Source organism: Lissotriton helveticus, chromosome 10 (genome assembly GCF_964261635.1).
Source record: "Lissotriton helveticus chromosome 10, aLisHel1.1, whole genome shotgun sequence".
Classification (NCBI taxonomy): domain Eukaryota; kingdom Metazoa; phylum Chordata; class Amphibia; order Caudata; family Salamandridae; genus Lissotriton; species Lissotriton helveticus.
The window spans coordinates 638,805,390-638,829,465 of record NC_136071.1 but is presented as its reverse complement, the minus strand read 5'-3'; the positions used below and the strand labels follow the sequence as shown (position 1 = coordinate 638,829,465).

The 24,076-nt window shown below is 42.2% G+C and overlaps 1 protein-coding gene and 1 long non-coding RNA gene across 3 annotated transcripts in view; one reads left to right on the top strand and one right to left on the bottom strand.

The window, feature by feature from the left end:
* LOC144785434 (uncharacterized) overlaps window positions 1–23,459 on the top strand; it is a 58,216-nt gene extending 34,757 nt beyond the window's left edge. Inside the window, exons 2-3 of the long non-coding RNA XR_013601882.1 lie at window positions 20,189–20,307; window positions 22,846–23,459. This is a non-coding gene — a long non-coding RNA (uncharacterized LOC144785434). The remainder of the gene's footprint in view (window positions 1–20,188; window positions 20,308–22,845) is intronic.
* On the bottom strand, window positions 1,345–14,282 carry RPS15A (ribosomal protein S15a). Of its 2 annotated transcripts, none has more exons than XM_078663175.1 (5): window positions 14,136–14,282; window positions 12,696–12,833; window positions 12,403–12,482; window positions 4,838–4,923; window positions 1,345–1,474 (listed from the first exon to the last, which is right to left on the bottom strand). In XM_078663175.1, the coding sequence occupies exons 2-5, from the start codon at window positions 12,826–12,828 to the stop codon at window positions 1,381–1,383; spliced, it is 393 nt and encodes a 130-aa protein (XP_078519301.1). In that variant the 5' UTR covers window positions 12,829–12,833; window positions 14,136–14,282; the 3' UTR covers window positions 1,345–1,380. The 2 variants fall into 2 exon arrangements, with proteins under 2 accessions (XP_078519301.1, XP_078519300.1); XM_078663174.1 differs by having other exon boundaries at window positions 14,099–14,197.
* Window positions 23,460–24,076: the final 617 nt, after the last annotated feature.

Below are 24,076 nucleotides of genomic sequence, written 5' to 3'. Positions count from 1 at the left end.
GTAGTGCATGCCCAAAAGTAGAAAAATGGCTGTTTGCTCAAATAAAGCTTGGTTTATGAACATTAGTAGTCTCACATCTTATAATATAAATGTACTGTTGAGGAGCGAGCCCAAGTCTTGGTTGTGGTACTTCGAGCCCACTTGGGCCAAATTACGGAAGTTGCTGTATATTTAGCCAGGTCCAGTGAACTCTTGGTCCCACACAATGTATTGGTAGATATTTAATTTGGTTTAGAATGTTACAACAGTACTCTGCGATTGAGACTGCCCTATGAAGCCCGGTGCTAGGGCTTGTTGCCATTAGATTGCCACAGCACCTTAATGACTCGTACTGAGGTACCGCTCACCTCCCCAGCAGTCATGTACATGCTGTGGTCTCAAACTCACTTGACACTTCAGCAGTATAATGCCAAAAATATTTATCAATCAAGTCCCATCTCACAACGACACCAGATCAAATCACAAAAAGCACTATTAATCCAATTACCAGTATGTCAAGTCACAGCTCAATATACCACAACCACCCTGGCCCGCCCACTATACAAAAAAAAGGTCATTAAAGCCATGCAACATTACAACACATCCAGTTAACTCAAAATTCAAATCTCACATACACAGCTGCAATGTCAAATAAAACATTGATTTGATTTGCCTTCTGCCACTGGTAATGACCCTGCAGTCCCATACGAAAAAGCACAAACCCTCATGGTTAACTTCCTTCAACAAGGCACCACACTGTATTATCTCAACTATATTCCTTGCATGTGTCCTCACAGTGCGGACAACCCACCCAGTTCCACATAAAGAGCAGCTCTGCGAGTCCTGGTGGACAATATTGCAGGTGTAGTAACTCTCCACTGAAGTATACATATGGGCTCTTACTAAGGCTTTAAGAGCTGAACCCCTATCGCGCAACAGAGTACTCCAACTTTTTTGGCCTCTAGACCAACTGTGGGTGTATAATGTGTGCAGCTTGCACCATCTATCCTTCTGTCTTAGTTACAGAAGGAGGGAGCCTGTTAATTGACTTGTCTATTCACGTAATTAACTGTCAAAATAATCACTCACCAACCATTCTGGGCATGATACAATCATGCATACTGTCATTTCTCATGATCACCTAAAATAAGCCAGGCAAATAAGGGCCAACATACAGCGCCCATGGTAACTAATACATCTGCTTTCTAGTACATTGCTCGGCACAAACATGCATGGGTTAACCATTTACTATTTTAATGCACCTCAAAGTACAGAGAGGAATAAATATTAGAGTGACGGATAAACTGACCTTTACAAAAACAGTTTAACGCATTAACCAATCCATCAAACAAAGTCTAAAACAAGTCTGTTTTACAATTTATTAGTCTGCCTTTTTACATTCTAGAAAAAGAATCCCAGGATTTTGCCTCCTGTATGTTTTCGCCTAGCTTCTTCGTGGTCCATGATGCCCGCTGACGTTGTGAGAACAATGTATCTGTTTAAAAGCAATTAAAAAAACGTTAGATTACAAATATTCAGGCATTATCACAAAAACGGTCCTAAGCTTGGAAATTAGCAGCTGCTTTATGTATACAGTTCTATCAAATTAATTTCATTTGTTATAATTGTAGGCTGAAACCTGTCATTAACATAACTAGCAACCCCAGAATGGCATAAAAGTTTTCTGGATTTAAAAGCGCTAGTTATCTTGCTTTCCTGGTTTCTAGTACTACTGTTTCTGCAGATTTAGTGTTTTATACCCAAACATACCATTCCTAGTACAAACATTCGGCATATATTAGTCATATGCTGGAAGAATGAGATTACAAATCTGAATTATTGCTATATAGCAGATTCAGTGTGCCTAAATAAAGCTATTTTACGACTTTGGTTACTACTTTGGTTACTGCTGCACCAAAATGATTCTCCTAGCATGAGCTGCTGGGCAAGTCCATTATGTAAGTGGGATTGATGGCCAGTCACAGCTGCTTAGGTTGGGAAAAGTGGTGGGTCTGCATTTTGTCCCACTTCATAGCATCAGCATGATTTCAGCTAGCACATTCTATAGACCTGCCTCTGAGATGGCTCAAATGGACATGCCTCACTTGTCAGCCAAGGAATTCACTTGCCATCTAAATGTTCTCCATCCATTATACGGAGGGCTGACGTAGTAGCACCAACAGAAAATGTGGACACTGGAATCTTGTTTTAGAGGTCCAAATGAATGGTCTAGATGAAGAAGAAATTGGGCTTGGAGGATTTGTAAAGCGCACGTTCATCAGAAGGGCATCTTGGCGGTGAACAGATGTTTGTTAGCCTTTCATCCTTCTGAGGTCTATGAAATGAGTACCATTGAGTTGGGTGAGTGGACCAGCCAGGATTTGAACCTGTTACCATGAGGCAAAACACAGGCCCCTACAGTGGACACATTTGTACACTAGGCCACCAGACCAGACAAACCTTTGCACCATTAAAAAAAATGGCACTTAAAGGCGGCTGAGCTGCTGCTGTTTTAATTACTTCAAAACAGCCTCTGATCCTAATTTTTAGGGGGTGGTGGGGTTTAACAGAAGAGCCCTTTTCCAGATGCCAAGCAGTCTCCACCTTGTGATCTGTGTCTTAATCAATAGAAAAGCTTAACTTTACTTTCTAAATAGTGCTTAAAGGGCTCCAGTCAATAGCAAAAATGTTTTATCAATTCTTAGAAGATGTACACAATTTACTAAATATGCATACATGTACGAAGACAGGTGTGCAAGAAAGCAACACTCCAGTTTATTCTCCCAGGGTAGCAGGTGTGCTACTAAATCTTGAAATAAAACAGTTGACAGGCGCAAATTAGAACATCAAAAATGAATAGGAGTCATTGTAACAGTGGCTATGCACCCAAAGCGATACCTTGAAAGATATTGGGCAAGAAGAGAGCAACTGCATTTGTGGTACAAGGGGACCTGGCACAGTAAGGGGTATTTAAGATCATACTAAATCTGGCGGCAGTTAATTAAGGGTGGATTAGCTCATTTCTATCCAATGTGGGAATAAGAACAAAAGCTTGTTTTGCTGGCGAAAAGTGAGGTCTAGACAGCACATGACAACTCGATAGAACTCTGTTACATTCATTTTAAAACTAATCTTGAAGATCTGTTGCACAAGAACAACCAGCAAGAGTTCAATTTGTAATTGCTTTGTGTAATATATTGCAATTGCATTTAAATAGCGCTAACTTCTGCTGATGGGGTGTTGAAGCGCTTTTTTGGCGAGTAGGGTGCTACTCCAGTACCCATAAGAGATTAGTGGTGAATTAGGATTGTAAAATAAAGTAATTTGAGTGGTAGATATGTTAGTTATCTGGGTTGAGAAGGGTAGAGGAGGGAAAAAGGTTTGCATTTATGTAGCAAATGCTACCCCTGATACGGTGTTGTAGCCATTTATTGGAGAGTAGCACGCTACTCCGGAACCCATAAAGTATTACTGGTGAATTACTATAGTGCAATATTCAAGTAATATGAGTGGTGGACAGGTCTGTTATTTAGATACACTAATTCTTTGATACCTAGCAGACATTCATGGACACTGTCAATCTAGGGGACAGAGTAGGCCTAAAGACCTAGAGCCGTCTCGTTATCCAGGTCTTCAAATTTTGCAGGCTTAGATATAAGAGTTAAAGAAATATCATTAAAATCAGGGTGTACAACACCTCAGGATGAAGATCTTAAAGGTGAAGATGGCAATATACTTATACGTGTTTACTTTCTCCATAAATTAAACCCTAGCTTATAGTATTGCTAGCAATGTTTTTGGTATAACGTTTTAATGGATCAAACTCTGGTGCGTTTTAGGCAAGTCAAATAGGTGCATTTAAAATGTGCATTAGGAGTAGAACGGACTAAGACTTGGCTCTTGAGAATTAGATAAGCATTTGAGGGAGGGGGCACCACCTTGAACTACCTACTCACATAAAAACAAAGCTATAATATTGTCCCCTTGCCCAACCGCCCGATAATTTTGGGCATAGTAACTGCAATGGATCATAGACTAGTCAGCGAACGTGAACAGCATACTTTGAACACGCAAGCTCAAAAGAACTCTACCTGGAACCCCTGCTGAAGATTGGCCGATGTAGTTATGCACTTCTATCCAAATAGTAATTGCATGGATATATCGATTACTACCCCCGAGGCAGTGAAGGGCTTTTCGGCGAGTAGCACACTACTCCGGAACCCAAAAAGGATTAGTGGTGCATTATTATAGGGAAATATGAAATTAATGAGGTGGACACAATTCATATTTGGACTGAAAAAGAATAGGAAAGGGATAGAAGAGGGAAGGGTTTGCATTCATATAATGCTTGGTACACCAGATTAGGCATTAGAGCACTTTTTGGCAAGTAGCGTGCTACCCCAGAACAGCAACTATCTCCACCCAAAACACAAGCATGCAGAACAAGATACTACAGGAGAAGTTTCCCCATGTAAAACTGCTTATAACATTTTTCTACAAAAAAAAAAAAAAAAAAAAAAAAGGAGGGAAGGGACAGTTTTATAGTCAAGCCACCACTCAAAGTGGGGAAATAAAAAATGTGAAGGGAAAGAACTGTAGAAGGGTAGGGGCTGTAAACGGATGGGAGGCGCAAAATTATTAGCAGGAGACATGAAAAGCTGCAGTAAGAAAATGACCATGAAATTAAAATGGCAAAGTTATTAAAGTTAAAAAAAAATTGCAAACTGTGCTGAAAATTAATAAAATGCAAAATGGGAGATCGAAGTGACAAAACAATGACATTGAAGAAAACACAACCAGAGATTAAAGAGAACAATGGATGCCTTTTAAGCAGGAAAGTTTTCAATTCTGCACCTACCCAAACTGACGAGATGGCAACAGATTGTTCTGCCACTTCTCCAGATCTTTCAGTTGCACATCAAACCGTGGACTGATTACACCACACTGCAAAACGAAAACTGAATTTGATTAACACATTCACATATTTGATAAAAGACAACCATCAGCACAGAAACTAATGCAGCAAGCAATAGTTTCAGAGGTCATACCTTCATATTTTAAGTCCATTATGACTGGCCATTCACATGAAACCAGATTTAGTCCTAGGCTGCAGCAAAGTGAGTGGCACAATAGTTGCATGCATACACCTCCAACTACTGTTTCATCTACATTTAACTTAAAACTGGAAAACAAAACTCCATGAAATCTTATAAGACATCTTACAAAACGTTCACAAGAGACATTCCTATTACACAAAATTGTATGAACATTGCACTTTCAATTCGATTGAAACTATTTCGCAATTTAAAAAAATTAGAATTACAGTAAACAGAATAAAATAGAAGAGCCATAAAACATGAAATGATTCTCTCAAGAATAAAAACAGTATCTTACAAACATTAGAATCCTCTTACATCAATCCGTTCACCACTTAGCGATTTAAAATTCATAGTTTACATCTTTAAAATATAAAAAATAAAGTGTATCTATATTTTTCCTCTCCAATTCGAGTTACGGACACATCTTTATATAGATGGGCACAATCCAGTGCCCATAAATGTCCGCAAGGTAAAGTCTTACTGTACATATAGGGGTGAATACTATAATTGTAAAGTTTCTCTATATTGCCTTTCTTCTTGCAGTCTTAAAATACTGGGATGGGGACAGCCCCATATGGTTTTACAGCTGCCTGTAAAAAGGAGGCAGTCAAAAAGCATACACAAGGTGTTTAATTGTTGCAAACGAGAAGTGCGGACATACAAAGGAAGGTGGGTTTGCTATTAGTGACCTGCACATCAAATAGTGCCCCCTTAATGTAAACATTTTTGGAGTACTAAGTTCAAAGCATCAAGTAATGAGTGCAACTTTGGTGTTTGACGCTCATCCACCTACGGCGTCAAAGCCTCTCTGCCCACTAGAAGTGCAACAGATATCACATTAACAAAAACGAAACACCAGCCCACATCACATGTAGTAACTTTAATCCTTTGTGCAATCAGCACACTTCAATCAATATTCTTGTAGGAACACTTTTCAATCCAAGAAAGTCATGTTGCGTAGACCATTCAGACTTTATTTCTTTTAAAATACAACTATCCACAGCAGACACGTGTTTCGCCCTATGCGGGCTTCCTCAGGCTGGTTCAGTGTATTGAACACTAAAGTCAAAAGCACAGGTTTCCAAAATTTGAAATTCTTTGTATGAGATGCACTGTAGATTTTTCGCACTCATTCAAGCATGTAATAAGGTCCTCTTTATTTTCAGGTGCCTGTAAAAAGGAGGCTGTCACGAAGCATACAGGTGTTTAATTGTTGCAAACGAGAAGTGCGGACATGATTGTGCAGACTAAACTTCCTTAGAAGAGACTAATTAACTTTATCCTTTCCCCCTCATAAAACGAACAGAAAAACTGGTGTACAATCAATTGCTTTGAAATAGCATCACATGGGCAAGGTGAAGGTTGGTTCAATGAAAATACATTTGTGGGGTACCCCAAAATTAACGGAACATAATTTAGACGAAAATATCGTCAGAATATACCAGTGGCAAGGATTTTCATAAAGAACAAGCTAGGAAGAAGATCCATATAACAAAGAGGGTAAAGTGTGGTATGCAATTAATGTGAATTTTCTCATTTCTATCCCATCTGTCGTGTATTTTGGGCCATAAAAAGATTTTAATCTTGCTTTAGGAAAGGTTTCCCAGCATGTTGGATCATCATACAGGGTTGCCAATCCCAAAGAGACAAGTGACTAACATGGTACAACCATGGAATTTTAAGTGAATGATCTAAATTCATAATATCCTTTAAAAGGAACTGGATTTAACTGCAGTCTTTTCCAGATGTATAACGATAATAAAGGGGCCTTTCGAATAGTATCATGGATAAAAGGTAAACCAATTTCTTTATGGGGAACGGAGTTAGAGCAGGCAGCTCGGACGGACAATCTCTTAGCAAATCTATCTTCTATGATTTGTAAACTTTCAACTTGTGCTATACCCCAACCTGCTGCACCCTAAGTGGCCACAGGTATTGTTTTTGCTAGACATTTTTACCATCCAGTACAGACGTGTTACCTAAATTTTTGGCGAATTTAAAGATTGCAGCTATAACTTTATTCATATGGTGGGCTCTAGATATCACCATCACATCCCATCTTAATCTGGAGTTTAAAAGAATACACAGGTATGGAAATTCGGTGTTCAATTTTTCTAGCTTCAATTGGTAATTTACTTTTTTTTCTGCCATCTCCTACCGTCATAATAAAGGACTTTGTTTTTATTAACGTGCAGATTCGGGTCCATCGTAAAGTTTCCATAGTTCGTAATACACTTCTGTAGAGACAGGAAAGTTCATACCAGCAAAACCCCATTATCTGCATACAGAAGAATGGGGAGCAGGAGTCTAACTAGGGAATATCTTTGAATTTTTCGACCAGCGCCTCATTTAGGTTATTGGCATACAGTGAGACTAGGAGATGAGCAGGAACACAGCCTCGTCTTACTCCTGTCTCAAATTTGAAGGGTTTAGTACATGCTCCCAGTTTCCCATTGCGTACCTTCGCAGTAGCGCCTAAACAGAATTGCCTAATAAAGGAGATTGCGGCATCTACCCCTATTACCTCCATAATGCACCATAGTTTGTTGTGGTCGACACAATCAAATGCTGCCGACAGGACCATGAAGGCCAGGTAAAGGTTGTCTTTTTTAGCTATTGAATATCTCACCACTAATAAGAGTTAGATTTAAGCGCTGATCCAGCATACCCCTGGCCTTACTGAATCCATATTAGACTTCCGCTATTATTGCATTTTCGGCGACTCATTGCACATTGAGACATTTCTAGGCATAGACAGGGGACAGAATAACCCTCAAGAAATGAAGTTCAAATGATGTTTAGTATGAACAAATAGATTACGTGCATTTCTAGAAACACTAAAATCAGACGGAAAGTGTGATAGGGAGAAGAGTCATTCCGGAAAAGTGCAGCCTTCATTTTCCACATTAAGCACGGTGTGCAGAAAAGCCAGGCACGGGCGCTACTACCCAAGTGAAAGTGCAGCATGGTAGTTTTCAAAAGTATAATGAAAGTGTTAGTAAATTTGATTTAGTCGAGCTATGCATAAGCAAACAAAAGTGCAGCTGCCATGTTAAAGATTAGGCGTCGTGTGCAGCGCTTTTATGAACTAAATAAAAATATGTTTCAATGTAGGCACTGTTACTAAGCAGCACAATAAGAGGGCGGGTGTCGAAGCAGGAGAGCACAAGTCAGGCTACTCGGGAGGAAACTACCTCGTTTGTGGAAGGCTACCCTTCTTGACACCATCAAGATCACACCCCCTGCTAGAAAAGACTGGCAGGATTAAGAAAACATGCTTTCTGGCGGAGCTTAGCTTCCTGTTACTGTAGATTTACAGTGACAGGAAAGCCGGGCCCGAGCAGTAAAGCAACCGCCGTAAAGAAAAAAAAACACGGTTGGCACACAAGCTCAAACATTGTTTAAGTGTAAGCGCACATGGTGCACTGCAAATACAAACAAGCAACCGCCATTGTTGAAGCAGGTGTCCCGCAAGTGCTATGTGGAGCTAGATCTACAATGAGCAGCATGCCCGCTGAAAATATAAACAAGAAGCAGCGCCGTTATGTGCTCTGTTGTGCCTGCTTCAGCAAGACTGTTTTACTCTGCACATTCCATTACTACATCTACACATACAAGGCCCCTTACACCCACGGCACCCATACAGCAAGGAACAAAATATCTCCACTAAAGAGCCCCTTTATGGGTGCCCATCAGGTATTGAAACGCTGACTCGACGAGCAGGCTCATATGATGAAGCATGACACCTAGCTTGCTGGGTGTGTGAGGGACCTAGTTCCGAAAGGAGAAATTCCCCTCCATAGAGGACTTTCGACCAACCTTTCATCACACATCCCCTTCCATTGTGTTCCATGACCCACTGAGGAACTATGTACTCTATTTTTCACAGTAAATTAGGGCATGTACGTTTGGACCTCCCCATAAACCCACTGTCCCCCTTTTGACTGAGCCACTGGCTTTTGCAATGATTTTTAGCCATGCAGGAAAGCAGCGCGGAAGCCCATCCTTTACGCTTGCTCCTTCCCCCAAAATACCAGACGGTAGCAGATAGGTTAGGCACTTTGACCAGTTGCTCACACATGGCCACTTGATTAGTCGCCTTAATCTGCACTCCTGGCTTGGCCACATCAAGTTCTTGCACACCTTCACCCCTCCTGTACCCAGAGTTAGGCTTTACTCCCTCCCACACCCTTGCCCCATCCTCTGATGTACAAGACAGGCCTGCTTGAAGCACCAGAAGTCAGAAAAAAAGTTTCGGCACTGTGGGTGTGGCCTCCCTTGTGTGTTTATGGCTGCATGTGTGAGTGAGGAGTGCTCACTAGACAAAGTGAAATGCTGGTTCTTGCACAAAATTGGCAATTCCTGGCAATCTGCTTGCCTTGTCACAGCGGTGGCACTATGTGTCAGCACACTTCGCCTAGAACAATGGTGGTAATCCACGGTAAAATGCCAGGGCTACAATAGTGCTAAATCCTGGCAACTTGCACGCCCTGTCACAATGGTGATCATTTAAGGTAATAAAAGGTATTACAGATGATTCAGTCTGTAGGTAGTGTGCACTATATTCAGGGTAAATCACCACTTCACAACAGCTTAAATTTTTGCACAATACATCTTAGCACAAGCCTTAGTCCTAAAAAGCACCACCAAATCTAACCACTGTAATATTACACAACCAGTTTGGTCTGGATCACTCAAACCTATGCAAGCGGACCTCCAGACCCATCTTTTGTACAAGGTGAAGGCTCTAACAGCAGGAAGCTAAGGGGCTGGCTTCAATCAGAAGTACTCAAAACCAACGCAATTAATTGTATGAGATCTGCTCCAAGCAGTCAGCCTCTCCAAGTAGTAATATGGGACAGACCAAAGGGAAGGCATGGCCTAGGAACTACTCCATTTTTAACAGAAGCTGCAGTCCCACCCCTATCAGCTACCAAATAGCAGTATTCAGGGAGAATCAGTAGCCCTCTGCTAACAAAGCCGTTGTGGAATCCTAAAAGGTACCCCTGTCTCCACACACCTTACTTCAGTGTCTGGGCCTCAACATATAATGCATTTCCACTCGCTGGGTGGGAGCCATTTTCGCCCTATCTTGTATCATGCTAAAACAACTGGATCCCACTTTGCTTTTTTAGGTCTCGCAACCTATCGATGCGCGCATGCGCATCGAGCGGAGCGAGAATTCAAGTGGCGAAAACATCATGAAACCACCAGCTTTTTGCTGGCGTTTTCATGCAGTTCATGTGAACCACGTGTTCAAACATGAACGCGCATCAGCCTCCCTCCATTTGCCGCACAGCACATCAAAGGGCTTCGCCCAGCGTGCGCTCTGCGGTTTCTCGGCTTCTCCCCTAATTAGTCATTTTCGCCGCTCCCCTGCCCGCCGTGTCGCATTTCTCCTCCCCCCTCCCCTTCTCTGCCTTCCTTTCCCGGCGCACGCATTTAAATGTACTTCTCGTTCCTTTTCTGATTTCTAAGATTATGTATGACAACACCTTCCAATTTCATTACACATGATTAGGACTCTCTCCAAAGAATTCACAGATTGTGGTAGTGAGCTTGTGATTTTTCCAGCGTACGTGGTCGGTTTGCTGCTTGCTTGTCCCTTTCACCACCTCACTCCTGTCTATCTTCAGCTTAAGCACAGAAGGCATGTGCTTTCGATTCTCTCATGCTGTTCATGTGTTTCACGGCCTTACAATGCAAGACAAAGGGGCTTCGGAATATGTCCATGCAGCAATTATATTACATTTTTGCAGACGATGCGACATGGCTGTGTTCACAAGCACACTTTACACATGTCTACGGCCGGCTCAAGATGGGCATGTGTGCTTTTACAAGCCCTCCACACCACCAAGCAACCATTTGGACGCATAAATTAACATAACGTGTAACACGTGCTAAAGGATTAAAAACAAAATCGGATTAAGAAGCCTCAAATAGACAGAAAAGTGGCACCGCTCAAAACATAACACTTTAGTACACTACACACGGTAATCTCTTCACGCACATTCCCTTTAGACTACACGTAATAGTAACATCTAGCACAAAACAAAATGACAAATTCTAACTAAGGTCTTAAATCCTTGCAGAAAATGCAGTGTCAAACATTAATGGCAACCAAGTTATTTATAGTCAGTCGCTGGCTCTCAGACTGAAAACAAACATCTAATTTAATGTATGAAAGCGTGGCGTGATCCGCTGATGGTTGACAAACAAAACAAGCATTGGCATTGCCAATAGGTCTCGCTTGGGGACCTTTTAAGTATTTAGTTTTGCAGCACAATATCCGATTATGCAACAAGGATATTGTGCTGCAAAACTAAATACTTATAAGGTCCCACAAGCGAGACCTATTGGAAATGCCAATGCTTGTTTAATTAGTGGTGTTAAACTTTAAAGATGATCATCAAAAAACATCTGCTTGGCATTCATTGAATTTACAATGTTTGCACAAAAACCTCTATATTCGTTCACATTAAGATCAAGGAGTTACTGTTCCCTAAAGCACAGCAAAAATGATATTCTACTATGCGTGTACAGCCATTAATGTACGCTTCCAAACCCTTAATTTGATCAGGAAACAGTAGTCTACCAACAGACAAGATAAGAATCCACACGAATACTGCCTTACTAGCTAGTTTACTTCTACAGTTTGCATACTCTAACAGCATGCCATCCCCAAAAGCCTCTATTTTAAATTCTGCAAGCGCAAAAAAAATGAATCACTTAAAATTCCCAATTCTACCACAAAGGTCTACTGGATAAAAATCAGTGCTATCACAAGACCGCACAAGGCGAATACCAATAACCAAGAAAACCACTAGATTAACCACTAACATGGGGTTCCAGAGATGCAGCGCTTTAAGTGCTTCAAACACTGTTAGGCGTTGTAAGCGCTACATAAAAAGAGTTTACAATACAAAGCAGACCGCATTGGTAAATGATGGATTTGTAACTCTTGCCTCATACTTGTATTCTCGCTCGACTGTTTGTGTTACAAAAAAAACATAACATTTTAAGCCCCCATTTTTTCCCTTAAGGAGGCAAAAAAGTTAACACATGAGGGAAACCTTTACCAGGAGGGGAAAATAACGTATGCCTCTGACATGCAGCACGCCGACCCACAATAGAGTATGTATCACTTGAATTCTAGAGGGGGGCAGCATATTATAGAGAAGTAAATGTAACATGGTTGGGGGCGGAAGAGAGTTAATGACAGTAGGAAGTTACAAACAAGAGGGTGTCGATAGATTTCCTGAATGGCAGGAGCAAGTCTGAGATGCAAATATAAGTACAGCGTTGGTTTCAAATGATAGCTTACCTTGTTTAGTCTACCAGTGAGATTCACAACAATTTTCCCAGCTCGGTGATCATCAATGATTTCAAATTCACCAATGTAACCTGAAAAATCCAGATTGTGACAAGTTACCCAGTCATATGAGACTACAAAGAGAAACATATTTAAACAAACGTATATTGATTGTGACATGGGTCAATGGTCCTTCAACTTAACACAAAATTTAAACTGAACCCATTTTCCCACCAAAATAAACCTGCAACCGGGTGGGATGTTATGCCAGCCAACTAATTTGACTGTCAGTATAAGACACTTACCATGTTTCATCATCACAGTTAAGAAACGAACGATCACTTTGGAGCATGGCCTGATCATAACCTGGCGTTTTCCACGTTCTTCTGCATTGTTAATGCTTTTCAGAGCATCTGCAAGAACATTCATGCGCACCATGGTGCCTGTTCAAAAAAAGTAACAAAATGGCAATTAGAAAACAAAAGCGTTGCCCTCCCTTATAAACGCACAGGTAGAGCAATGTACATAAATACAACACAATTAATAACAGTTGTCCAAGAGCCCGTGGTCAATAAGAAACGGGGACGAGTGGTTTAAATGGCGAGTTATCAAAAGTGAAAAACATTCACGTACCGACGATTTTGCGGTTAACCATGCAAACACCGGGGAACATCAAGAGAGGAAAAGCAATGCAGAAGTTGCTCCCGAATGTTTTAGTAGAGGAAAGTAGGAGATGCAAAATTGGAATAATGCATTTCCCCGATTGACTTCTATGGAAGGAGAAGCAATTCGAGGGGAGGGAGCGGGATCCAAAAAAAGCACTTTTTTTCCTTCGAAAAATCGAGCCTCGTGTCTCAAAACAGATCTATTGGCAGGTATGCGAAACGTGTACGTTTTCCATAAGATACCAGCATGCGGAAGGTGGCTTCGGCACAGTGTACTAATTTGAGGAATATGTATGAAGCTAGAATACAGGAGTTTACATTAAAGATCGAGTAATAAAGTGCACGTTTCACAAGAGCCTGTAAACATTAACACGTCAAGGCCACCACAATATAGGACGAACCAAGACATGGATCCAGCGCATGTTTAAAAATCTGGACCATTCTAGAAGACGTCTTATACGGGGTCCCTTTATGATGAACCTAGGCTAAAAGCTATAAAACTAGCACAGGCAAGAGACAGAATGGCCAACTGGGTAGCCCTTGCTCTCGTTATAGTACAATGTTAATTTCCTCAAACAATTGCAGCCGGTATAAAAACCGTGTTAGTGTTAGAAGATAGCGCACGTTGGAGGTTCTATATACAACGATATACTAAATGGCACACACTACTTTTATATTAATAGTGCTTCTACAGTAAACACGCCATAAATGTCATTCAGATACTGGATCCGACTGCACCAGACATATAGTGTTGCGGTTATAGTTCACATGATGCGACGCCAGAACCTAAAAGCCTTTCAAGCACAGAGACACCGCGGTCACAAGGAAATATTAAACATGTACAGCCTGAAAACCCGCGAAGATAAATCGTACAGCTAACAGGGAAAATAAGGGTTTCTTGATCCACCCACGAAAGGGGACAGCGGGTGCGGCGTATCCACTCCCCGGGGCCAAAAATTTAGTCGAACAGATGGTCGGAAGACGTACTGTCCGGTTTGCACTACAAAATAAAGATGGAAAAAGGGATGGCCCCGATATCCTACCGATGTTTATAGGGCCAGAACAAGACCGGCTACTCACCGGTCCTGAAATATGGCGGAAAGAGAGAAGGGGAGGGCCAGAGGGGGATTTCGGAACAATCCTATTCTCGCGAGATCCTGCCGAGCTACGGTGTACTCGCTAGCCGTCTCTCGTCACTGCGCAGGAAAAAAAGTCGAATGCCGAAACAGTCCCACAGACTAGGATATTGAACAGCCCTCGGTTTACAAAGCGCAGCTGTGTAAAGATAGTTGTTCCTCCTCAGTAATTATTTGGATAATTAATGAAGCTCTGATAACGGAAATACGCAAATAGTCAAAAGACCTTCTTAAAAGACGGGACGTATTTGAACGATTTTTCGGTATTTGTTGTTAAGGGCCTGGTAGCCAGTGGCAACGATTGAAATCGTCATAAACAAGGAAAGACTACAGTGCAGCTGTGGACGTAAAGCAGGGCTAAAACATGACAGTTTGTCATTATAAACTCATACGCCATCTTGTTTCCAATCGTGTTAGGAATGGAACTAGTATTAAAGTAGAATAGGGGTTGGTCAAACCTAGGATAATGTCGCGTTTACTTACATTGGAGTCGAGTAAGAAGATATTTGGAAAACGTCGATACAGCATCTTTTAGCTGAAAACAATGAACCTCCTAGTCTAACTCAGGACTATTGGCATGTGGCATAATGTACATTGTAAAATGGGTCGCTAACATTTCAGAAATATAAATGCTGAGTGTAGGAATGTAAAGTGCTATTCTTCTGTATTTGATACGTCACATGTAATGCATTCTGCTTCAGTATTTTCTTTATGTTCATTACTTTACTTAAACATGTTCTATAGTCTATGTTGGAAACCTTTGGTGTGCGCACCTCCAAACATGTTTATCTTTGAAGGTGCATCGCTCGAGGTTCTGTACTCTTCTGAAGCCTACAACTGTTGAATAGCCATTCGGCAGTTGTACTTCGACGAGAACAGCAGTACTCCCGTGAAAGGCTGTTTATGGAAATAAACCTTCATTTGGAACTTACCTTCTTCATTGATTTTCTCTTTGGATGTAACCTGCATTATTTGCATCTTTACAAAGAATTAGTGTTTTCTTTAACTTAGGACGACTTCGGCCTCGTCATCCATCTCTTCGTGGCATTGCTATCTAACATGACTTGAACTGCTATCTGTCTCGTGTCCGTTTAAAGACTCGTAGACTTCACTAGTTGAGAAAATGATTCCCTGTAGCTTCCTCAGCAGAGTGTACTTTCTCAGGGACAGAGCAACAGTCCCAGACTGAATAACCTACAATGTACTGAATAACATGACAGGCACTAAGAACCTTAAAGCTCCATGTATTAGAATAAGTGAGAAAATCTTCGAACTCTAGTTTAATTAGAGAGATGGGGAGGACCAAAGTCAGGCATGGACTACATTGCTCCCGATCTGATGCAGTTTGCTAAGGGGAAGTTATGTATGGATTTATGCGGTGATGCATCCAACAGATGCAATGAGAATTACACCCAGTTAAAAAGCGATATTTCAGCTGCCTACCAATGCCTACTTTTCCTTATGTTACAGGTTGGGAAGTACTGCATAAAATATGAAACGTTATAACTGGCTAGTAGTGATAAGAGTTTCAAAGTAACATGTTATCAACATAATTTCAGGTGAAGTAGTTTAATGTTTCATGCAACTTAACTATTTCACCCCATATGCTGCCTCAGCTGGCACATTTTCAAGACAAATATTGAGCCTGATAGTCACGCAGGGCTGAAAATTTACCTAAGCTGGTTGCAGGGGGAGGGGAGTGGGGGCATGGGCCTAGTGGCATTATCCAGAGGAGGAAAGTTCAGTACAGTGGTGCTTTTCAAAGCACAACTGCTGGATAACCTTGATTTTTGGATAAAATAAAATGTATAGAGCGCACTAAAGCCCAAAGTGCTAAAGTATATAAAATAGAGGAGCACACTACGAATCCAATCACCTGTAACCTACTACTTATTGGGTTTCAAAGGAACATAAAAAGGGGACGAGAACAAAAGGGTTTTGCTTTTAAGAAATGTGTGTGTCTAATTTTTGCCCAAGCAGGACTGATAAGAATACTTTAGACGTAAGTTTCTGGTTGAGCCAGAGCTTCCACTCTTTCACCATTCGCAGGTCCCTTCTCTACTACTTTATGGGCTCTGCTCCCAGGGTGTTCAAAACCACTGGATGTGTCTTGGGACTGCTCAATTTATCCCTCTCAGGCAGCTGCACACACTTTTAAATTACTGTTTATTTCCCATACCCTGAATATTCATTTCAACATGAACAGCAATCGGAAAGGAGAAAATCTTTTCTGGTCTAGTTTCACCTCTCAGATTAGTGTTTTTGGTTCTTAACAAATATATTCCTCTTGTCTGTCGCGTAGTGGCTAAACGTTTTTGGACTACAGTAACTCCCTATTTGTGGTGAGCAGCACTGGCAGAGCAGGCTCACATGAAGACTCATACTGATTCTGGCGGAATGCCCATGGCAAACCCTTTAAGTAACTTGCTGACGTGCACATATGACCATGCTTATGTGCGCACATCTCTTGTAGTGCGGGCTGGCACTATATTCAGCCTGCCTCAACTGCTGCACTCTGTACATGCAGTAGGCTGTCTGGAAGGGCATCTCTCGATGATGGCCCTTTTTATTGTGTGGACTTCATCTTCCTGTCAGTTAGTGTATAGCAGTTGCTGCCTATCCCATGCTCCAATTATTCGGTTTGGTAACAATTAATCGTCACATCCCACCCAGCTGTGTTGGGAGAAGAATTAGTCCCCCCCATATCATACTGGTAGGCAGACTTCAGTCTATTTGCATAGAAAAGACTGATTTGGCAGTAGTGTGGTTGCTTCAACCCCCATGATGGTGACATCCTCAATTAGTGGGTGATTTGACAGATCTGTACTGCTAAGGTCACGAATATGAGATGTCTGTGGTATTCCAATCCCTGCAAAGCTCTCAAGTTTCCCGGGTCTAAGCTTTAGTAACTTCCACAACACATTTTTGGCTATGCATTTTGGAACTATTAGTCCTTTTTATCCCTTTGTGAAATAAAAACTACAAGTACCAACAGACACATGAGAAACTTGAGAGCTTTCCCCTTGCACATGTACTGACATTCCAGGTTGTATGCATATTATCATTTATCTGGAGCAATCTGTGCCTCACACTTTTCCACCCTGTTCAGAATCAAGCATAAGTGTGGAGGAAAGACTTGAAAGTATTGAGCTGTGTTTCCCTCTGACTTCTGACATCTAGTCCAAGCCCAGACACATCTCAAACTAAAGGTTTTCGTTTGATGAATAAAACCCCAAATACCATCCCCAATAACATTAAGAAAGGCGGCATTATGGGGTGCCTCTCACATACATGAATTTAGAAGTAGGAAATAGTAATGTTCTGAAAAATAAATTTGGGGAATGTATTTTCCCCATTGTCTTTTAATGAAGTGGGAGAAATCTAAAAGAAGGCAATTTTTTGCTCTAAAAATCAAGAGTCTCTTGACTGAATCTGGTGTGTTGGCATGTATGCTCCTACTTTCTCGGGAGACTGTGAAACACGGAATGGGTTAAATCAGTGCTGAGCCTCTGGAAAAAAGGCTGTAAAACACTTTGTAAACGTTTTTTTTTCAAGCAATTAATATGTTTATTCATTCAATTAATTAAAACTGTGACAATAAATACAGTTAAAATAAAATTAATAAAACGTGCTACACAATAACAGAAACATTTAAACAATAAAATTCGAGCCTATGATGGAGTCAAATTGATGCACCGCTTACAAAGTGAAAGGAGAAGTGGGAGACCCAATAGACACTTGGAGGCTTGGGTAATTAATGTATCAACGGGTAAACGTGTCTGTTGACTGTTGATGCAGCACCTCACAAGACGGAGCAGCGCCCGACTTTGAATTGCAATTGAATTGATCGGCTACACCAACACGTGTGACACCTTGTCACATTTTGACGACTGGAGGAGTGATTGAACCCATGAGCCTCATGATCTAGAGACCATTTTGTGTCATTGCCAGCTACTCAACAGCTGTGATTTCGACCTCCAACACGTTTTTAACGAATAAGACTGCACCATCTTTTCTAAATTACCAGTGTAGTCCTCGAAGGGTCATTTAGCATATGAATTTTAACATCCTGAAGATGGTCTAGCAGATGTCTTCACAACATAGACGAAAACGTCAAAACGACACCTATTTTCTTTGTGAATTTTTTTCACTTAAGGATTTGTTTTCTGTATGATCTGTCACAATTTCCATTTATATATCTTGTTGGGAATAGATGACCACATTAGTGGCAATGAGATGAATATAGTTACAAATGACTTCCGAATATCAGTCACTGTGGGATGATGTATGTTTATATATGTAGCATGTTTTGTACCCTTTAATATTGTTTCAACATAAAATTGTGTTTTAAGAAGCATACACCCGTCTGGAATATTTTTCGATAGATTTGTTCATATTGAAATAAGTAATTTAGCTGTTCAAATAACTTAATGAAAGCTACTGTGTAGAGCTTATTGTTGACAATTGCTCGTAGACAAGAGAATCATTTTTAAAAAGTATCCCTTGTAGGCACGTTTACTTGTTGATACACCCCTTACAAAGTGGGTGGTTGATTGAGGGCGTCTTACCAATGGATTGCATTAGTTGAAGTTCTTTTTAAGATAATTCTTTTTATTGCATATTATATTTATATATTCACTAAACCAGGGTAATTCTGTTAAGTCGCTGGTGTTAAAGCACATAAGTGAGGCTCCACTACAGGTAAAAACTCTCTTTTTTTTTTGTTGAAAGATTGTTTTGTGTAAAGTGCAAAGTTCAAGTAGAAATTCAGGACAACAACAAAGAAGGTGCACACAAGATTCTCACCTGTAGATACAGAACCTGTAGTGCACGTTGAGGGTTAGTCAGTTCCTCCAGGGTGCCCTGTACTCTTTTATAGGGAGAATCTGAAATCTTGCACACAGGAAATTGGTTCTGCGTGGCTTGCTTAAAGCCAACTTTAGGTATGGCTGCCTACGGTTTGTTTCATGCAATTTGCAAATCAGATAAAAAGAATGGCAGCTGATTTTAGTTTTCTTAGATCTGGTTCCCTTGAAAGAGCCAGGACTTGCTCTTTTATTGTGGATTTTAATTCTGGGTAAGAGAGAAGAGCATTTAAGATGATTTTTTTTAACTCTAATTCTGTTTATTGTATATCAAATTAGCGAAAATACATATTGCGGTGTCTGTATTGATGCATAGGAACAATAGTCATTCTTATCATCACAACAGTGTGGCACAGGACATAGCTGCACATGTGATGAAAGAATATTGAGGCAATTTCAGATACATGTAAGATACATTAAGCAGCAAGGGAACAGCATCCTGTAAATTCAAAATACATTGGCTGGCAGTACCTCATGTCTTAAGACACAAATTAAAACAAGAAAGTAAGAGAAACATTCATATGTAAATCTAGAAAACTATAACAAACAAGGTAAATTTAGATCTGGGTCTGCTGCAGGGAGGGCGTGAGCAGGGGTGGTGACGTCCATGTGTGGAAATAGTGTGGTATTCCCATTGATGTAGTAACAGCTATTATACAAGGTGGGGTATTAAGGGTGGTTTTACTCAAAGAACTGGAGCACCCGGAGTTTCACAGGGATGAAGCAAGTGAATTTTATGCCCATGAGGTATTGTTAGGGGCTTCCACAGGTACTGGATTTTTAAAATCTGTTTTGGCTATGTTGTGTGATATCCGTTCCATTGCTAAAATATGCCACACATGGGTAAACCATTGTGCCATCGAGGAAGGAATCGCCTGCCTCCACATGAGCGCTATAAAGTTGTTGTGCTGCTAAAAGTAAGTAACTGATGAGCATCCAGTCTGCATGTGTCATTGCAGTTAAGGCTGGGGGGGGGGGGGGCGGTATGGATGCCCAAAATGACCATGAGATAGGAGGAAGAAAGCGGGTAGCATATAATGTCTTTGATGTGGCCCAGTATCTCATTCCAGTATGTGGTGATCACTTTACATGTCCACCACACATGTTGAAAGTCTCTGTCTCTTTTTTACAGCACCAGCAGAGCGGAGGAGGTTCCACTCTAGATAGTGAAGAGGCAGATCGGTGTATAATACCATTGAATCATCAATTGTTATGCCGTTTCTCGAACGGAAAGACTGCAGTAAGTTTTGGGTATGTCCCGCCACAGTGTTTCCCATTGTTTAGGTTTTATATCTTCCAGTGTGGTGTTGTGCCATGTTGACTGGGAGGTATGGGTGCGCACTGGTGTAGAGTGTTAAACTTATAGTAAGTATTGGATATCAAGCCTTTTGAGCCATTAAATTCCCGAGTGAGCTTTTCAAAAAGGGTGTAAGGTCGAATAGTCACCGGATATACCGAGGGGTGTAACGCCCAGGGTCGCAGTTGGCAATACTGATGCTGTGAGGCATCTATAAGCTGTTATTCCACTTGACATTGGTCAAAGGATTTCATGACATCTTCCGTGAAGAGATCGCTGAGTGTCTGACATTCCTGTCACAACATAAGCAGAAAGATAGGGTTGAGAACGCTGGGGGAAAGGAGGGAGTGAGTCACTAGTGCGTAGTCTATACAGTAGTGAAGAGTATGTACGTGTGACTGGAAGGAATAGTCCAGCGTTTAGGGGTGAGAACGCTGTGGGAAAGGAGGGAGTGAGTCACTAGTGCGTAGTCTATACAGGAGTAGGGAGTATGTACGTGTGACTGGAAAGAATAGTCCAGCATTTAGGTGTGTTTATAACACCATGTATCTATTACGCCTAGGTTCTTAATGTCCTGCTTAAGCTGGGAGGACATGGCTCCCGTATTGTGGAAAGTGGCACCACTTCGGTCCAGAGCTGGATTCCACACCAGATTGAAATCCCTGCATACTATAATGTCGTTCACTACCACCCTAATTGTTCCAATAGAATACATCTATGGTAAATGTCCTGTGAGGTATTAGACACATATATGTTGAGTAATGTGAGCCTCTGCTGTCCCTGAAAGAGATGTAGTCAGAAGTCGACCCTCCCCCACACGGACTACATTGGTAACAGAAGTGTAGAAGCCTGCTTTGCAAAGGATACTAACTCCTAGTGTTTTAGTATTCATGTATGCCCAGTGGCGTCTGGGGTACCTCGAATATGGCCCCCATGAGATGGGTCTCCTGCAGGAAGATGACATCATGGTTGTGTTGTAGTATATATTGCCAGATTTGACTGTGTTTGTTTGGGGGTTTAGGCCTTGCACATTCAGAGATATCAATTTAGTGTCTCCTAGTATAGACATGTCGCCGGGTGGTATGTGGGGGGTTGCTCTATACATGGGGTGAAGATAGCATGAAAAGGTGCTTCGTGCGGGAAGGGGAGAATTTACCACTGCCCAATCCAACCTCAGAGGGAGGCAGTCAGAAGAAGGCCCCAGCCGAGCCCATAACACTGAGGAGGAGCGAGGAGGGTATATAGTATGCACTAGTGTCCCACCCAACCCATGATGTATAAAATGACAGTTGCCTTGTGTGACAGAACCCTCAGGTAGAGTAAATTGGCCTGAAAAAGAGAACAAAGTACAACAAGCAAGAATAACAGACCAGCAGGGTCCAACAGCAACTTTCCTGTCTTGCGGAGGCCGGGATCAAAGTGCTCCAGACCCGCTGGAGGAGCCCCCCCCCCCCCCCCCCCCCCCGAGGGATGAGTCTCTGAGGATGTCCATCGCACTGGAAACGAAGTCAGTGACAGATTATGAGTTCAAGGGCCCCTCCTAGGCCCCACGGCCCAGCGTCGCCAGTAGTAGGAAGGAGAATATACAGGGTAGTGACATCGTGCACGCACTGGTGCATGTGAGCACGATGAAGTGTCCGAGTTCAGAGGGAGCCTGTAGTGAGGCGAGCAGGAGAAGTTCTCCCCCCCCCGACCCCCCCCGAGGCTGCAGAGGCGGTGAATGATATCCCGTTGGGGGCGTTGTGGCTTCACAGTGGTCCAGATGGGCCGAAGGTCTCTTCCAGGGGCACCCCAAACAGGGGAGGCACCGCTGTTTTGAGAATAAACTTTGAGTCCCATCTTCATAGCGTACATAATATTGCTTACTTGAGGAATCCTATCTACACTTTTTGTTCCCTTGTAGTAGGGATCGAATTCTCGGGGTGCGTGTCACCCATTGCTACACATTACAAATTGTTTTAAATTGTTTTATAAGGGGGAGAATGGGTAATATCGCTTGTCAATTTATTAATTCATCCTGTCTTGTTTCTTACTGTTCAGACTCTCTCGAGATGTTGTATTTTACTTTGCATCCCTGAGTTTGGAACTATTTTTTGCATATATTAATAGTATTGTGTATAGTTGTTCCCACTTAGCATCGTTTGTTTTGGTTTTCATTTCAAAGGAGGGGGATATGTTATATCCTGCCTATGAACTAATGTTTCTCCCAGTTTACCTAGCTGCTCAGCCAGTGTGAGTGTTCTGAGTGGCATGTTGGTGTGATGGAGATGCATGGAATGTTTGGGTGCCTTTGTGGTGTGGTGTGGCAGTTGAAGATGGGCTGAGCAGCAGGCAGGCTGCTCCTGGTGCGGCAGTTGTACTTATATGCCAGGCTGCTTTACATAGAAACCATTCTGTAACATTGTGACGGGGAAGCGGGACCCATAGGAAGAAGACTGACATCACCACCTTATAGACCTGGTCTCACTCCTTCCCCGTCTGTCTCTTCACAGTGTCCCCCACCCATTCAAGCTCCGTGCTTAACAGCAGTGCCTGACCCGGAGCCCTGTTACTTTAATTGGGCGGAGTTGGCGGGTGTTCCCGCCCCATTCACCAACGTCACAGGAGGAGACGGCCTGAAAACCTGGACGCCCATTGGAGGAGTGTGCGAGCCACCAGACCGGAGTGAAGCGGAATCAGGGAAGGAGACGGAGTTCGCGGAGTCGAGAGAAGAAGAGCAAGCGTCCCAGCTGAGCCAGAGGACTATGAACCTGAGCGGGAGACGAGAGGAGCCTGGAGGCCAACGTACCCTCGCGCTGCCCAGCCGCTCTTCAGGAGAAGAGTGGCTCCACCAGGTACGAGCACGAATAGCGGGCTGGGCGGGGAGAAGAGTGTGAACCGAATCCCCCTCACCGTATTCCTACTCCCAAACCCCCACTTCCCCTCCTGTGCACCGCCTTCACCGTGTGCCTCTGTATATAAACGCACCGTGTGCCTCTCACTCCCGTTCCCCTGTAAAGCAGGTCAGAGAACGTTATCTGACTGCATCTTTTCTTTTTCTTTTGGGGCCTGGCCGTATGAGGAGACATCCTGGAGAGGCGACGTCGGACTCCAAAGAGCTGCCCGATTCCAGAGGACGAACCGGAATCCTCACTGCCTTATTATCGCCCCAGTCCGAGAAGGAGAAAACTTTTGTTGAGTTTAATAAAATCCCCTAACCACAAAGATACTGTGTCATTGCCTTCCTCCAGCCCGCTCACAAACATATACTCAATAAAAACACTACAGCTATGTCTGGTACATCACACAACAGAGTCCCAACTATTGTTTTGCCTCTATGAGCAACCTTAGTGAGCTGCATTTGGCCTCCCATGTGAACAAGAGAGCAAAGGGGTAGCCCCATTGATAACAGATTTCCATGCGCAGTTTGTCAGTGACAGACTTGAAGTCCTGCCGTTTCCGCAAAGTGATAGGAAGTAGATCTTGGTAGAGTTGCACAGCATATCCCCAAAAGATTCATTCAGTCTAGACTCGAGATTCTCTAAGTATTACTTAATTTTCAGAAAAGAAATGCACTCTAGTCAAAATGTCTGGCACTACGTCCGTGCTTCCAGTGGTTAAGTCCAACCGATGGGCCCTGTCAAGGGTTGGCAAAGAAGCATTGTCTCCTTGAATTGCCTGGAGAATACCCGCCGTACAAGAAATGATAACACTGCCTTCTGCACCCCCCAGGATGCAGATAAT

Excerpts from the sequence above, each read along its gene's own strand:
- RPS15A (XM_078663175.1), bottom strand. The coding sequence starts at position 12,828 with ATGGTGCGCATGAATGTTCTTGCAGATGCTCTGAAAAGCATTAACAAT. Across the intron at positions 12,483-12,695 it reads AACTGTGATGATGAAACATG|GTTACATTGGTGAATTTGAA; the intron begins GTAAGTGTCTTA and ends TGGATTTTTCAG. Across the intron at positions 1,475-4,837 it reads TTGCCATCTCGTCAGTTTGG|ATACATTGTTCTCACAACGT; the intron begins GTAGGTGCAGAA and ends GCTTTTAAACAG.